Source organism: Chenopodium album, chromosome 4 (assembly GCF_948465745.1).
Source record: "Chenopodium album chromosome 4, dcCheAlbu1.1, whole genome shotgun sequence".
NCBI lineage: Eukaryota > Viridiplantae > Streptophyta > Magnoliopsida > Caryophyllales > Amaranthaceae > Chenopodium > Chenopodium album.
Genome location: NC_137837.1, coordinates 77,594,707 through 77,612,461, shown reverse-complemented (window position 1 = coordinate 77,612,461; position 17,755 = coordinate 77,594,707). Strand labels below are relative to the sequence as shown.

At 35.2% G+C, this 17,755-nt stretch overlaps 3 protein-coding genes and 1 long non-coding RNA gene across 4 annotated transcripts; 1 reads left to right on the top strand and 3 right to left on the bottom strand.

Moving 5' to 3' along the window:
• Positions 1-1,747: 1,747 nt before the first annotated feature.
• Positions 1,748-2,589, bottom strand: LOC145627387 (uncharacterized). Its single transcript, XM_081679781.1, has one exon. The coding sequence runs from the start codon at positions 2,546-2,548 to the stop codon at positions 1,811-1,813; it is 738 nt and encodes a 245-aa protein (XP_081535907.1). The 5' UTR covers positions 2,549-2,589; the 3' UTR covers positions 1,748-1,810.
• Positions 2,590-6,706: 4,117 nt separating this feature from the next.
• On the bottom strand, positions 6,707-8,074 carry LOC145628253 (uncharacterized). Its single transcript, XM_081680551.1, has 2 exons — positions 7,977-8,074; positions 6,707-7,361 (listed from the first exon to the last, which is right to left on the bottom strand). Exons 1-2 carry the CDS (start codon positions 8,072-8,074, stop codon positions 6,707-6,709), a joined length of 753 nt encoding a protein of 250 aa, XP_081536677.1.
• Positions 8,075-8,122: 48 nt separating this feature from the next.
• On the bottom strand, positions 8,123-13,915 carry LOC145628252 (uncharacterized). Its single transcript, XM_081680550.1, has 3 exons — positions 13,186-13,915; positions 12,945-13,031; positions 8,123-8,277 (listed from the first exon to the last, which is right to left on the bottom strand). Exons 1-3 carry the CDS (start codon positions 13,913-13,915, stop codon positions 8,123-8,125), a joined length of 972 nt encoding a protein of 323 aa, XP_081536676.1.
• A 2,809-nt stretch (positions 13,916-16,724) lies between these two features.
• LOC145627386 (uncharacterized) lies at positions 16,725-17,567 on the top strand. Its single transcript, XR_014111385.1, has 2 exons — positions 16,725-17,027; positions 17,145-17,567. It is a non-coding gene; the product is annotated as an uncharacterized LOC145627386 (long non-coding RNA).
• Positions 17,568-17,755: the final 188 nt, after the last annotated feature.

Below are 17,755 nucleotides of genomic sequence, written 5' to 3'. Positions count from 1 at the left end.
ATGCAAACTCCATAACTCCTCTCTGTTCTGTGTGACCTTGTTCATTTGGTGCAATGAAAACTCCATCACCTGTCCATGTTCGACGCTCAGTTGCTGCTATATATGCAAGCAACAAACTCCATCACCTGTTCATTTTCCATGCTCAATCACTGCAACGTAAATTCCACAAGTCAGTAACCCGTCCATATTGCCAAGCATATCATACATTGTATTGATGAATTAACCATAAATGGTCATACATATCAATTAGTGCATTATACACGACTATACATAAGCCAATGAACTTGAGGCCTTGATATAACTGTCAATATACATAGCATGTAGAAGTACGGAACTTGATAATCTGAAGATGAAAGCAAATCAGAGGCAGTATATCTCTTAGGCATTTCATAAAACACATTATATAGGCTTAATATCTTTCACTATCACAAGGACAATGTAACAAATATATATGAAATGAGCAAATGACCCTTAATGTAAAATTTTTCCTTCTTTCTTTAGCTTCCATGATATAAAAATTGTAATGGAATGATTATCTTAGTTTATGAAATTAGTCACATATAAAGCTTGAAGGTACAAATAAAGTTATATTGCAAATTTGCAATGCATTTATTGGAGGAGATCATTTTCTATTGCAATGCAATTTATTATTCTTTACAGACTGAAACCTACCTCAACTAACAAATCAAAGTATTTCTTTATAAGTATTACATTGGACTTATCCTGGTCAAATTCTACCCAAACACACCCTTATGAGAGTTATACTGCAAAAAAAAAAAAAAAAATCATCCCATAATTGTATATACTTCCTCCGTTACATATCACTCGCAACAAAGGAGTATTATTTGTGAGACATAAAATATTCCTTTGTTGCGAGTAATATGTAACGGAGGGAGTATTAAAATTCACATGATGTTACTAGCTGATAAATATACCCATTACAATTTGTTGAAAATAATGAAGTAAAGGCTTCCACCACCAATATAGCAATAACCAGATAAAGGCAACAAGATTTCGAAAATGAATTCTCAATTTCTTAGAATAGTATCAGTACTTATTAAATTTTCATATGATTCGAATTCAAGTGCCAGCTAATTATCACACGAATGATGCTCAGATTATTAACTTAGGATATTTATATAATGGTGTAATATACAATGTCATATCATGATCCCTGTATGTCCATCATGATCCTAAGCAACAGCTATGCACGAGTGTAAATGACACCTTATATCAGCAGGGGTGGCTAATATATAGATTAATGGTTTGCTATTGGCATTTTTTTAAATAGATTTGAGTAAAATTTGAAGAATATATAGGAATCTCAACTCCTTCCTCCCTTTAAAAATGTAAGAGCTTGTGTGCATGATCCTAGAATAAAGGAGAGTGCTTGACTGTAGGAGACCATGCTATTTCATGCATTCATGTTTGGCCTTGCTACAATACATTCTGAAGCTCTCCAGCAGACATATGGAATAATACAGCTAATAAGATATGCATTCATGAGCCAATTCAACGCGTATCTTCACATGGAGTCATTATTGTGGTAATCGACCTTCATTTTATCATAATCTCTTTTAATTTTACCATATCTATTAACTTAAGTAAATCATGCAATTTGTGCTGTCAGATTAAGTTTTTTACCCTCTGTTTTTTCAAGAGTCTAGTAACTTTGGTACGATTGAAAGAATGATTGAAAGTGTTACGATTGAAAGTGTAAACTTGAAGAACACAGATAAAAATTAGAGAGAATTGTATGTATAGTATATTCAGGTATCAAAATTTTTTTGTACAGGGATAAATTTCTATTCTAGTTACTAAGGACATTGAGAAGAGTTGATCTTGTCTTCACCAAATGCCTAAACAAGGATTCCAAAACTTCATCGATTTCTTGAATTTCTGACTCTAAATTTACTAGTTGTGACATGTCAACATTGACTTTCTTCTCAAGAATAGCATCAACAGCATCAAAGGATGTTGCTGCTTTCTTCTCAGATTTTTGGCTAAAGAAAGACCAGCTACTCTTCTGTGATCCACCGATGTAAGACAACAAGGAGTTAAAGACTTCAGCAGTCAACGCTTGCACATCCTTGAGCATGCTCTCAATGGCAATGGGCTCAACTGCATTGATATCTTTCAAGCACTTCTTGATTGTCTTCTTGGAAGCTCTTCTGGTTTTTAGGTATTGAGCGACTTCACTGGTAATGTCAAGTTCACCACTGCACCTTCTTCGAAGAACTGATTGAATGTTTTGGATTTGTTCCTTTGACACTGCCAAGATATCTCGAGATGTTGAGCAAATGTCAATGAGTCTTAGGGATCCATCTAATACTTGTTGAGATTGAGATACGGTTTTTTGATTTTTGGGCAATTGAAGAAAGTCTTCAACTGATTTGTATAAATCATTAAGGCCACTAAGTTTGCTGGTAAGGGACGAAGTAGAAGCAGCTTGAGATGATCTCAACCTGTTCAATTGTTGATCCAATTGCTCAGAAACAGGGTGAGAGTTTGAGGGGAAACTGAAAGATCGAGTATGGATGGAAGCCATTTTGATATTGTTTTAAAGTTTGTTAAGAGGCTTAAGAGTTGTAAGATAGATGTTTTGAGTTGTTGAATATCTCATTCTTGAGCCTCTATTTATACCATAGTAGAAGACAGAAGGAATCAAAAATAAATAAATGAGACTGTGTGAGAGAACATGGTTTTCCTTGGGGTTGTTTCACAATGTCTCTTGTCAGCAAACTAGCCAACTCATGAATCGATTGACGATGAATTTTTCAGTTAATATAATTTACTTGATATCAATTAATAAAATGAAATGAAGGATTTTTTGTTATACAACAACCAGTACAAAACCTGCAAGATGTGTGTTATTTTAATACAGCATCTTTCAGTTGTTTGTTCTGTGTCTTCTAAAACCTTATTAAACACCTAATGTGATTTCTGTATCACCGTGTATCTGTGAAAGTCATATGGTGTCATAGTATTTAGCAACAAAATGATGTATCATGATCCTATATATGCGCTAAACACGAGTAGGAACGAAGAGTACATACCTCTCATTTGCTGTAATGCAAACTCCATATATAACCCGTCCGTGTTCCCTGCTCTTTTGCTGAAATGCAAACTCCATCATCCATCTGTGTTCCCTGCTCATTTGCTGCAATGCAAGTTCCATCACCCGTCCGTGTTCCTTGCTCAATCGCTGCGATGCAAACTTAATGATTCCCTCTTCAAAGTCCCCATTTGAGAGGCAGATATAGCTCCAAAGTCACATCAAGAAATCTCCTATCATGCAGACCAGAACATCATCAGAGCATTTCAAGAAGCAGTATTTCTTTCAGGCATTCCATCAAACACCTTAAAGGCATTCCCAAACTCAGGGACGATGCAACCTATTCAAATTTCCCTTAACCATGACAAAGAATGGTATCAAAAGGGTATATATTTATGAATTTGCAATTCCCAGAACATGAAGAGGAAATGGGTATAATATAAGCAAGTTGAGGAGTTAGGGTTTTGGGTATGGATTCAATTGATGTCATTGAGACATTATGTTAGTGGGTTATTGATGAATTTGAAGATAAGGGTGGTGCCATTGGAGTGTTAGTATTTGATTGACGAGATAAAGCGATTTGGATGGAAATTATGAAGCAAATTAGAGTAGGGTCAAGTAAACTTTTTACAAGTTTGTTTTGAAAGGAAAACGATGGTGTGGTCTTACTCTACTACTACGCACTTACGCTAACTCTCTCCATGATGCCTAAACGCTACAAGCATCTTGTTCCGTCGGACGATTAATTAAAGCTACCGAATAAGCATGCCAGGATAATTAGAAAGCTTGTTATATATATATACACCCGGGTTTATCGTATACCCATAAGTGTTTTGTTCCCATTGTGACGATGTTTTATTATTTAATCATCAAATGAAGAGCAAAAATTAACCTTGTGTTATAACAAATTCCGTAATTAAATTTGGATGGAAATTTGAACGGAATCTATTATTTGGTGATTGGTAATCTAAAACATTATTATCAAAATGACAAACTTCCCATAAAAAAAAAAAAAAAGAAAAGAAAAAAGAAAAAAATAAATCTCAAAATTTCCAACTAACTACTTCCTCTGTTTTTTTTACTTGACCTGTTTCTTTTATCACGTTTGCCAATGCAAAACTTTAACATAATTAAAAAATATAAAAGTTATATATTATGATAGTACTTATTGAGACGAATTTAAAATGATCCAACATAAATATGTTTTTCCTTACATATTATTCATAAAACACGGTCAAAGGAGGGATGGTGAATAGTGTAAAAGTCAAAGCGGGTCAAGTAAAAAAGAACGGAGGAAGTATGATACTATGATAGGGATTGGGCTAAGCTAAGGGAGAGTGTTCGAAAGAATCCTTAGATTGTCCGGAAGAAACTACAAGGTATTGGTTATAATGCTTGCAATAACGAAATGTGGTTGCACAAGATCAATTGTATCTTTGGGAGAAAGTCTAACTCGCCCTATGTAACAACCAGCCGGGTACATAGGTATATTAAAGATGGCCATGGGCCGTGCCGGCACCCAGGCGACACGGGCCCGGCACGGCACGATCGCTGGCACGGCATGGCACGACGGCCCACCTGTGGGCCGTGGGCCGTGCCGTGAACAAAAATCTGGGAATCGGCACGAGCACGGCATGAGGCACGGTGGCCGGCCCGTGGGTCGGCACGCCGGCACGACACGTGGCACGGTCTGGCACGGCAGTGGTAATTTAATTTTTATTATATGTATTGTTGTTTTTTGCTAAATTAATAAAATTATTTATATAAACTTAAACATAATTAGATAAATAATTTTTATAACCTTAATTAAAATATAGTTTGTTCAAAACAAAATATATTGACATTAACATTAACATTAACATAAACATAAATTAATAACATTATTTATATAAAATTAAGTTGTACTAAAAAATATTTATATATCGATTTTTTTTTACGTTCATTTAAAAAAAAAAAAAAAAAAAAAAAAAAGTGGCACGATTTGGCCCGCGGCCCGGCACGGCACGGCCCGCCAGGCACGTGGGCCGTGCCGTGCCGTGGGCTGGGGTGTGCCAAATTTAGGCACGACACGGCACGGCCCGCCGCGAAGCCGGCACAGCACGGCACGGCACGCCCACCACCGCGGCACGGCCCGCGGCGGCACGGCACGGCCCGCGGCGGCACGGCACGGCCCGTTGCCCATGTTTAGGTATATATTTAGTTCATTATATTGGATGCAAAATTTTTGGAGCAAGACCCTAACCGGACTTTCTACCTGGTCGGCCTCTGGGCACAATGCAAAGGGTAGTGATTTCGATGGACTTATAGACTTATAATAAATCGAGTGTTTATATTACTCATTCATTAAAAAAAACATGTATAGTCTAAATGACGTGAACAAATTTCAAATTTCATATACTATTAAGTGTGTGAAACATCATTGGTGATTTTAATCTAATGGTTTAATTTGCACGATTGACAATATATACTATTAAGTGTGTGAAACATCATTATTGGTGATTTTAATCTAATGATTTAATTTGCACGATTGACAATGAACTTCAGAAAATAATTGGACTCATCAGTTAAGAACATATAAGTTGCATAGTAGCTAGACAGGAGCTAAATTAAATTGGAGGAGATACTAGTCTTTTACAGGCTGACACCTCAACAAACAAATCAAACCATATCTTTACATGAATTTATCCTGGACAAATTACACCCAAATACACCCTTATAAATTATGATAGGAAATTTATTCCATAATCTCAGTTAAAAAGAAATCCATGTTATCTTCCACCATAATAGGCTTAATAGCATACCCAGATTAAACAACAAGATATTGGAAATAACACGAGTGATGCTCGGATTGTTGATTTCGGATTTTATATTATGATCTAACACACAATGTCATATCCTGCTTCCTGTATGTCCATCACGATCCTAAGCAACAGCTATGCACGAGTGGAATTAACACCATGTATCAGTAGTTAAGCTAAATTATCAATAAATTGTTTGCAATTTGCATGTTTTCTTTATGAAGATTGAATAAAATTTGAAGAATATATAGAAATCTCAACTCTTCTACCTTAAATAAATCCAAGAATAAAGGCAACTGTCTGATTGTAGGAGACCTTGTAATGGCTGCATTAATGCATGCCCTTAAAACAATATATTCTGAAGCTCCTGCAGACACAAGGGATATTAACAGCTAATAAGCTATGGATTTACGAGTCGATTCATCGTGTATCTTCACATGGAGTCATTATTGTGATAGTCAACCTTCATTATCCATCATCTCAGCAATGGATTATAATTAATATTATCATTATTTTGTTTTTTATTAATATTTTTTTAAAAAAGAAACACTTTTTACCCTATTATTTTGTTTAAGAAACAGAGAATTACTTGCCTTATCCAATAATTAACTTCATTAAGTCATGAATTCTTACAGTTAGATTTTTTTTTTTTTTTTTTTTTTTTTTTTTTACCCTTTGATTTTTCAGGTTCAAGAGTCCAGTAACTTTGAAACGATAGATTGAATTGAAAAATTGAAATTAAAGCATAAACTTAAAGAACACAGATATAATTAGAGATAATTGTATGTATAGTATATTCATTTGTATGTATATTCACGTATCAAAAATTTTTGTACAAGGACAAATTTCTATTCTAGTTGCTAAGGACATTGAGAAGAGTTGATCTGGTCTTCACCAAATGCCTAAACAATGATTCCAAAACTTCGTCAATTTCTTGAATTTCAGACTCTAAATTTACTAGTTGTGACATATCAACATTCACTTTCTTCACAAGAAGAGCATCAACAACATCAAAAGATGTTGCTGCTTTCTTCTCAGATCTTTGGCTAAAGAAAGACCAGCTACTCTTCTGTGATCCGCCAATGTAAGACAACAAGGAGTTAAAGACTTCAGCAGTCAAAGTTTGCACATCCTTGAGCATGCTCTCAATGGCAACGGGCTCAACTGCATTGATATCTTTCAAACACTTCTTGATTGTCTTCTTGGAAGCTCTTCTTGTTTTAAGATATTCAGCGACTTCATTGGTAATGTCAAGTTCACCGCTGCATCTTCTTCGAAGAACTGATTGAATGTTTTGGATCTGTTCCTTTGACACTGCCAAGACATCTCGAGATGTTGAGCAAATGTCAATGAGTCTTAGAGATCCATCCAGTACTTGTTGAGATTGAGATACGGTTTTTTGATTTTGTGGCAGTTGAAGAAACTCTTCAACACACTTGTATAAATCGTTTAGACCACTAAGTTTGGTGGTCAAGGATGAAGTAGAAGCAGCTTGAGAAGACCTCAACCTGTTTAATTGTTGATCCAATTGCTCAGAAACGGGGTGAGAGTTTGAGGGGAAACTGAATGATCGAGTGTGGATGGAAGCCATTTTGATTTTCTTTTTAGTTTGTTAAGAGGTTTAGAGTTGTAAGATAGATCAGATGTTTTGAATTTGTTGAATATTTCATTTGTTTTGGCTCTATTTATACCCAAGTAAGAGAAGACAGAAGGAATAAAAAATTAAATAAGAGTCTAAGTCTCTAATTAGAGAGAACATGGACTTCCTTGGGCTTGTTTCACATTGTCCCTTCACAGCCAACTGGCTAGCTAACGAATCGATTGATTATTAACTTCTGTGTTACTATTATATACTTCTTATCAAATAATAAAATGAATTGAAGGATATTATGTTACACAACAACCAGTACAAAATCTGCAAGATGGTGTCTTATTTTAATCCAACTCCTTAAAGCTGTTTGTTGTTTGTCTTCTAACTCCCAATTAAACAGCTAATTTGATTCCAGCATCCTAATGTTTAAAAGATAATCATGTGGTTATGAGCTATAATATTCAGCGACACAATGTAATATCATGATCCTATAAATGCGCTATACAAGACTATATGAATTGCGAATACTTACCTCTCATTCAATGGAATGCAAGCTCCATCACCAGCCCATGTTCCACGCTCATTCGCTGCAATGTAAACTTCATCACCCGTCTGTGTTGTGTGTTCCATGCTCATTTGCTACTATGCAAGCTCCATCATTTGTCCGTGTTTCACGCTCTATTGCTGCAACGCTAACTCCATAACCCATTTATGTTCGATGCTCATTCGCTGCACTGCAAACTTCACACCCATCTGTGACTCTATGTTGTGTGTTCCATGGTCATTTGCTATGATGCAAGCTCCATCATTTGTCCGTGTTTCACGCTCAATTGCTGCAATGCAAACTCCATAACCCGTCTATGTTCCATGCTCATTCGCTGCAATTATTCGTAATACTATATGTCCTTCAACCCTTGATCTACTTATCAATGTAGGAGTAAAACATTAATCCTCTCCACAAAGATACCACTTGAGATAAGGCAAAAAGGGGATACGCCAATTAATTCAATAGTCAAAGAATTCCAAGAAGCAATACAAGTATCTCTCTTAGGCATTTCGTCAAACACCTTCAAGGCTCTCCCAAACTACGCGATTATTTAACTGTATTTAGAAATGGCCATCAAAAACTTCCTACCAATGTATCAAAAGGGTGCATATATCAGATTTAGGGTATGAGTGGGTGGAAGCAATTTGAGGATTTAGGGTTCTAATCATGGATTGGATTGGAATGATGGCATTGAACTATTGAAGTCATATGTTAATGAGTGGTTTATAAAATTGAAAATGAGAGTGGTGTTAAAGGAATAGATGGCAGTATCGTTCTAGATGGTTGTGGAATCGTTCATTGTTGATAACTCGGTGGTGCTGGTGGAGTTTGAGGCGGCTTTGGTGGTTTAATTTACTAGGGCCCAAGGGATGTGGAGCTTGCCGGAGGTTCATTTATTACACCCCCCGTCCCACAATATAGATCACGTTTTCTTATTTTGAATAACTAAATACCGTTCCGAATTCTATTTTTGGATAGTATATAAAAACCAGTATACCCTTAGGGGTCGTTTGGTTCGCACGAGGGAATCGGAATGGAATGAACAAAGGGAAAGGAGAAGAATGGAATGAAAATACCCTTTTTTTGCTTTGTTGTTTGTTTTTAAAACAAGGGAATCAATCCCACCACCACAGCCACCACCACCACACCACCACACAATTCATATGGTTTTCATCATTCCCAGCCACGAAACCCCTCGTCGGCCCTCCCCTCCCCTCGCCGGCTCTCCTCCTCCTCTCGCCGACTCTCCCCCTCCCCTCGCGCGCCCTTCGCAAACTCTCCCCCACCACTCGCTGGGCCCAAAACGACGAATCTCACCCTCGGAGGTTTTTCGAGGTAGGGGAGGGGTTTTTGGGCGGCGAGGGGAGGGGGTTTTGAGCGGCGCCCGTTTATCGGTGGGCGGCGAGGGGAAGGGAAGGGGCGGCTAGGGTTTCGTGGGTGGTGGGAGAGAGATCGGGGCTAGTGGTTTTGCGGGGCTAGGGGTGGTTTTTGCGTGGGAGGGGAGGGCGACGAGGCTTGGGGGAGGGGTGGCGGTGGTCAGGGTAGGGGCGGCGGTGGTCGGGCTGGTTTTCCGATGGTGTTGGTAGGTGTGAAGGTTGTGATGGGGTGGTGTGAAGGTGGGTAGGGAAAGGGAATGGGAAAGTCTAGGGGGGGTGGGAAATGGAGTTGGAAGGATTTGGGGTAATGGGGAGGGTAATGGGAATGATTAAAAGTGCTAAACAAACATCAACAAAGGGAATGGGGCCAGTTGATTCCCATTCCCTTTCCTGATTACCCCCAACCAAACGGCCCCTTAGTTTTTTTTAGGGGAACCATTATACCCTTAGTTTTTATTAACTTTGTTCATTTTATTAATACAGTTTATTCACTTTTTCCACCTATTTCTTAAATACCGTGAAAAAACACAAACAATACTATATTATGAGATGATGAATGTACATTATCAACAAATACATGGGTGTGCAAAAAATCAAGATTTGATATCTTCACCTTAATTTTTATTAAGCTGAACTAGTTATTGGCCCGAGCATGCTTTAGATCAATATAAATTTGTAAGCTTGATTAGAATTAAAATTATAAGATTAGTGTTCAACAAATTAAAATTATAAGGTTAGTGTTCAACAATATTTAATAAGTGAATAATGATATATATAGTAATAAATTTAAAATTAATGAGTGCTAGTTTTTTTATTCATTTTCCTTTACTTAATAACATTATAACTTATATATGTAAATATTATTATACATTAGTGTATGATTAACATCTTACAAATTAAATTGTAGAATATTGTGCAATTACTTAAGAGTTACATTCTATAGGAAAATTAAATACGCAATTGAAGGTTACACATATGAAGAGTTTAAGGATAATAAATAGTCCTAAAAAATAATAACACTTAGAGCTCAAGTGGCGCCAAATCATATGAAAGAACGATGACACATGACGGTAGCATGTTATCCCTTTGAGTTTTTAATAATATTATAGATAAATTATTGATTATAGATTAGTTTTCCACAAATTCTTATATGTAGCTGGCTACACGGTGTGACCACCATAATAGGGGTTACTTCGTTAATGTTATAAGGGTTACTCTGTTAGTGTTATAGGGTTGTTATGTCAGTGTTACAGGGATTTTAGGGGTAACTTTGTTCTTTTAAAAGCGGCCACAATGTGTTACCAGATGCATATATACAAGACATCTGGTAATTTTCCTAAAAAATTGATATTATTTTATTATCAATATTGTAAATAAATTTGGCGAATTTAAATTATTTTTACTTGAATTAATAAATTTACACGGATTAAAGCTTATTATTACTAATTGCCTATTATATTTGTTCTTTGAAATAATGAGTTTCACGAGTGGGTGACATTGAAGAATGAGGAGACATGACTCCACTTTATTTATTTATTTTTAAAAGACTCCACTTTATAAAGTAGAGGACAATTAGCCGAATTGGTATAAAACTTAGCACCCTTGTGACATATTGATATTGGTGTAAAAGTTATTGCCGGCGACAAATTGGTATAAAAGTTAGCATGTTGTGACATATTGGCATAAAAGTTAGTCACTAGTGTCGTATTGGTATAAAAGTTACCATGTGATGACATATTGGTAAAAAAGTTTATTAGTGATAACATTTAACCCTCTTTCTTCTGAGAATAATAAGCGTATATTGTACAAAAGATAATTCTTATTTGTTGTAGCTTAAATCTATTGTTTTCCTTTACCCTTTTTTTTGTTTTAAATATTTATTTTTCGAAACTATTAAAAGCCCCCAAAAAAGTTAAAGAATAAAAAGAGAAAAAAAGGAAAATATAGAGAAATATTCTAGATTATGCAGAAGAATTAATCAAGAAAAATTACAAGAGCAAACTCTTTGATTAAATACTTTCAAGATCATATTGAGCTTTTTTGTTCCAAATATTCAATTTTATATAAATATATTTTCTCCCAACTTCATAAATATCACAACTTATTACATGGAAATTTTCACTTTTGAGACACTAAATTATAAAAATTTCTCTTTTCATTCATTTTTTGAGATTTTTTTTGAACTCACGATTTGTTTTTGTTATTATTTATCGATTATCTTAGGTGAATGAGCATGAAAAAAAAAAACTCATTCGGCAAGAAAAGAAGGGTGAAATGTCGCAGCTTGTTAATTTTTATACTAGTTTGTCGCAATTTGTTAACTTTTATACTAATATGTCGCCGGTGACTAATTTTTATACCAATTTGTCACAAATTGCTAACTTTTATACTAATATGTTACTGGCGATAACTTTTATACTAATATGTTACAAGGGTGCTAAATTTTATACCAATTTGGCTAATTTAGTATCTCGAACTAATTTGAATTAGTTCCCTCAAAAAAAAAAAAAAAAAAAAAAAAAAAAAAAAAAAAAACTAATTTATATTAGTTTCTTCCATCGAATAAAATCAGTTTCAATCCGGGCAACATCAACAACAGCTACACAATCATTAGGCTAATTGACATGAGCACCTTTCAAATTTCATGTAATAACACTAATGCTCTGGAAAATAGTTGGCTACTTTATACTACGTATGATTACTTCCTAGATATTTGAAACAATGGTGATGTTAATCTAAAGATTTGCACGATCGACATATTATTCCAGTTAATTTAAAACACACAAGTTGAAATAATATTATTAGCTAACACCTCAACTAACAAATCACAGCATATCTTTACATAACATTGACTTTTCCTGGTCAATTTCCACTTAACAGTACACACCCTTATTATAAGTTCTGGTGCAGAAATTCATCCCATAATTTCAGAAATTATAATAATTAACTTAATATTATTAGCAACAAGATTATATTTATAGAATGAAATTGCAATTTAGTATTAGCACTAACCATATTTTTCATATGATCAAAATTCAAGTGCCAGCTAATTATAACACGAATGATGCTCGGATTATTGGTTTTAAATTGTATACATAATGATCTAACATACAATGTCATATCCTGCTCCCTGTATGTTCATCACAATCTCAAGCAACAGCTACGCACGAGTGTAAATGACACCATATATCAGTTAGGTTAGCTAATAAATCATTTAATGGTTAGCAATTGGCATGTTTTTTAAAATAGATATTGAGCATAATTTGAAAATGTAAGCACTCGTGTGTATGATCCTAGAATAAAGGCGAGTGCCTGACTGTAGGAGACCATGCAATTTTATGCATTAATGAATGCCCTTACTACAAAATATTCTGAAGCTCTTCAGCAGACATTTGGAATACTAACAGCTGGTAAGCTATGAAATCACGTACGTTCGTCCACGCGTATTATCTTCACATAATTGACCTTGATTTAATCATAAGTTACTTAAATGGAAGATAATTGCATTTATTATTCTATTTTTGTAAAAAAAATCTTATAATCAACAAACTTTTTTTTTTCCCTTGTAATTCTGTACAAGCATTAGAAACAGAGATTGCTTTAAGTATATAATAATCAACAAACTTCAGTAAATTAGGATTTTCAGGTCTAAGAACTCTAGTAACTTTTGAGAATAATGATTGAAATCATAAACTAGAATGAAGAACACAAATATAATTGGAGAAAATTATATGTATAATATATTCATTTGTATCATTGTATTGTATATTCACAGTATCAAAAATTTTTGTACAGCTATCTATTTTAATTCTAGTTACTAAGGACATTGAGAAGAGTTGATCTGGTCTTCATCAAATGCCTAAACAATGATTCCAAAACTTCATCAATTTCTTGAATTTCTGATTCTAAATTTACTAGTTGTGACATATCAACATTCACTTTCTTCACAAGAAGAGCATCAACAACATCAAAGGAAGTTGCTGCTTTCTTCTCAGATCTTTGGCTAAAGAAAGACCAGCTACTCTTCTGTGATCCAACGATGTAAGACAACAAGGAGTTAAAGACTTCAGCAGTCAACGCTTGCACATCCTTGAGCATGCTCTCAATGGCAACGGGCTCAACTGCATTCATATCTTTCAAGCACTTCTTGATTGTCTTCTTGGAAGCTCTTCTTGTTTTTAGGTATTCAGCGACTTCATTGGTAATGTCAAGTTCACCGCTGCATCTTCTTCGAAGAACTGATTGAATGTTTTGGATCTGTTCCTTTGACACTGCCAAGACATCTCGAGATGTTGAGCAAATGTCAATGAGTCTTAGAGATCCATCTAATACTTGTTGAGATTGTGATACGGTTTTCTGATTTTGGGGTAGTTGAAGAAACTCTTCAACGCACTTGTATAAATCATTTAGACCACTAAGTTTGGTGGTCAAGGATGAAGTAGAAGCAGCTTGAGAAGATCTCAATCTGTTTAATTGTTGATCCAATTGCTCAGAAACGGGGTGAGAGTTTGAGGGGAAACTGAAAGATCGAGTGTGGATAGAAGCCATTTTGATATTCGTTTTAAGTTTGTTAAGAGGCTTAGAGTTGTAAGATAGAAGTTTTGAGTTGTTGATTATCTCATTGTTTTGGCTCTATTTATACCAAAGTAAGAGAAGACAAAAAGAATCAAAAATTAAATAAGACTCAGAGATATAACATGGCCTTCATTGGGCTTGTTTCAGATTGTCTCTTCACAGCAAACTAGCCAACTCATGAATCAATCGATGATGAAATTTGCTGTTAATATTATATACTTTGATATCAATTAAATAAATGAGTTGCAGGATGTTTTGTTATGCAACAACCAGTACAAAAACTGCAAAATGATGTATTATATTAATCAAGCTCCTTTGAGCTGTTTCCTTTATGTGTTTAAACTCTCAATTAAGCAGCACAGCCAATGTGTTTTCTGTAATTCAAGTGTAACTCATGTGGGTGATAAACTATTATATTCGGCGACAAAATGTAGGTATCATGATCCTATAAAGGCGCTATACAAGACTAGAAATGAGGGTACTTATCTCTCATTCGATGCAATGCAAACTCCATCGTCTGTTCTAGCTTGTTCAATGATTACTCGCTGCAATGCAAAACTCCATCAGACCCATCAACCGTCAGTGTTCCTCTGTTCCACGCTAAATCACTGCAATGCAAACTCCATCACTCGTCCGTGTTTCACGCTTAATCACTGCAATGCAAACTCCATCACCCCATTTGAGAGGCAGAAAAGGTCCAAATTTTAATTGAAAGTAAAAGCATTTCAAGCAGCATAAGAAATTCATCAAACACCTTATAGGCTTTCCCGAACAACCTTGGCCTACTAATGGAATCTACAGAGCATATGCATAAGAAATTCATGATTTTGATTTGTTAGGTTTTGGGAAAGGATTCAAAGGCATTTAAAAGGGTGATTGATATAATTGAAGATAAGGCCATCGTAAGAAAGGCGTCATTAGAGGAGGTGCCATTTCGATACCAGGGTAGTTTGGGGTTATGATTACTTATGAAGAGTTTGGTCATACGAGAATTCCAATTTGCAAATAAAAAGTCTTGGCGAAGACCTTTGGTGTTGAGAGAGATATACACCCGGGTACACAGTGCATCCAAGGTATTTGTTTGTTCATTTGATGGTAAATTCAGTCGTTATCATCGAAATGAGCAAACAATATCCTTAGGTGCACTGTGCACCCGCATGTATATAACAATTTCTATTAGGTGTTAGGGAACATTTAAGGGGTGTTTGTTTGGTTTTCGGTTCAAATTGTGTTTCTATATTGCACTATTGGTTTATTTGATGATGAAATATGAATTAAAAGGGCTCAATCTTATTACAAGTAATTTACACCACCGAGAGTGAGAGATAGATCAACTGATTAGAGGCTTAGAACTACCCTCCCGATTCCAAGAGAACTTGAGATCAATTCTCATCTTCCTTGTCCCAGTGACTCTTAAAAAAAAAAAAGTAAATTACAACACCAAGGATAAAATTTTATACTCCCAAATTCAAATTTTTTTGTGTGAAAAATTCACACTTATTTGTTGATAATTAATTTCAAAGAAAAATCTGAATATGCAAAATGTATCATATCCCATATTGGCGGTGTACTTAAAAATTAACAACATTATAATTAGAATTATCAACTGTAATGAGCACCCAACTACAATAGTTGGGTAGCCATTATAAATCTTGAATCATGAGCAATTGGATTGATCAATGGATAGCCGTTCGGGAACGATGGGCTAGTTTTTTATTATTGAATTTTTTTTAAAGATAATTTTTTATGTTAAAAAGTTTTGGCTCTATTTTCTTCCCATTATTATTTTCTAAATTGAAATCATTTTTACTTTGGAAAAGTTTAATAAAGGTAATATAATTTTATCTATATTGGGTTTTTTTTTATGCATGTTGGGGTAACTTTTTCTTATTTTAGGGTAACTTTATAACGGCTATATAATATTTTACTAGTTTTGTGCCCCGTGCGATGCCCGGGTTGTTTATGAAGTCGATTTAAATCTATACAACGTGGCGCGACACTCAAATTTTATTTTACTGAAAATAAAACTCTAAATTAACAATTTTATCCTAAAAAATTTTATTTTATTGAAAATAAAACTCTAAATTAACATATAAAAAATTCACTTCTGAAGCCAAAGGAGGTTTCATTCCAAAATCATTTGACAATCACAAAAGCAACACCTTGGTGTTATAACATGTTTAGCTTTATCTTCTTTTCTCAATGTGGGATAACTATATGTATTGTTTAAAAAGATTACTCCACCTCACATGTAAGCATTGACGAATTCGAGGGCGAGCCTATCCAACCCCTGGCCCGTCCCATGCCCAGATTTTTCAGTATTAAATACTAAATTGTGGTATTTGTAAAGCAATTGATGAAAGATAGCTAAGTTGGTTTAGTTATTGTTAGACTAGTGCAGCAAGTCAGGGTTTCAAGTCCCACAGGTAGAGCTTGACAATCACTGACACGAAACGATAACACGATCGAAACCGACACGACACGAACACGAAGTTACTGAGAGAAAACACGACACGACACGAAATCAACCCGAACATGACCCGTTTAAATAAAGTGGTCAAATTATGCAATTATCTAACATTTTACATAGTTTTTGATAAATTTTATGAATAATACGAAATTGACACGAGACCAAACACGACACGACTTTTTCCCAGCTCTGATTTGTGAATCAGTCTCATGATGTAAGGTCTCTTTTCACTCTGGTCCCATGTAATATTTCATGGGGTCAAAGTGCATTTTCACACTTCCCCTCATGGCCTCATAGCCTCATAGGGACCAATTCAATTTGACCCATGGCACTCATTACTCAAGCCATTTAAGGTCCAAACTGTGGTCTGTGGGTCTGGCTCTCTCAACAATTGCATCACATGATTCACAATTTCACATCCATATATCCAACTTTCTTACAAATTTCATCACCATCTTTATCGACATCTCAATTTGTTTTTATCCACTTCTTCGCATAATCCTGAATTTCTTACTTATGTGCGCCTTTTGATACCTTTAGGAGGCTAAAGTTCATGGTTGTTTCATTCTTTGATATATTTTGTTGCACCCACAAGGTGTTTGATGAAATGCCTAAGTGAGATATTGCTCTTGATATGTTTTGATTTTTGGGTTGCTGTATTCTCTTTCAGCCTCATCTCAATTGGGGCTTTGTACAGTAATTATACAGTAATTATGTAAGTTTGTATTGTAGCCTTGCAGGATTGGTTATAAAGTTTGCAATGAATGAGCCTGGAACACAGTCCAGTTATGGAGTTTGCATTGCAACCGTGTAACACGGACAGGTGATGAACTTTGCACTGCTGCGATTGAGCGTGGAACACGGATGACTGATGGAGTTTGCATTGCAGCAAATGAGCATGGAACACAGTACAAAGGGTACGGTTCTGGAGTTTGCATTGCATCGAAGGAGAGATTAGTACTCCACCGTACCCACTCGTGTATAGCGTATTTATAGGATCATGATACCTACATTTTGTCGCAAGGTACTGTACTTTATCACCACATGATTTGTACTGGAACTTACGAAGTATTGTTTAATTAAGAATTACAAGACAAAGAGGAAACAACTGATATGAGGTTGATTAAAATAAGACGTAATCTTGTAGTTTTTGTACTGGTTGTTGCATAACAAAACATCCTGCAATTCATTTGTTTATGATATTAACAGAAAGTTTCATCATTGATCGATTTGTGAGTTGGCTAGTTTGCTATGAAGAGACAATCTGAATAAGCCCAAGAAAGACCACGTTATCTCTGCAAGTCTCATTTATTTTTTTGATTCTTTTTGTCTTCTATTACTTT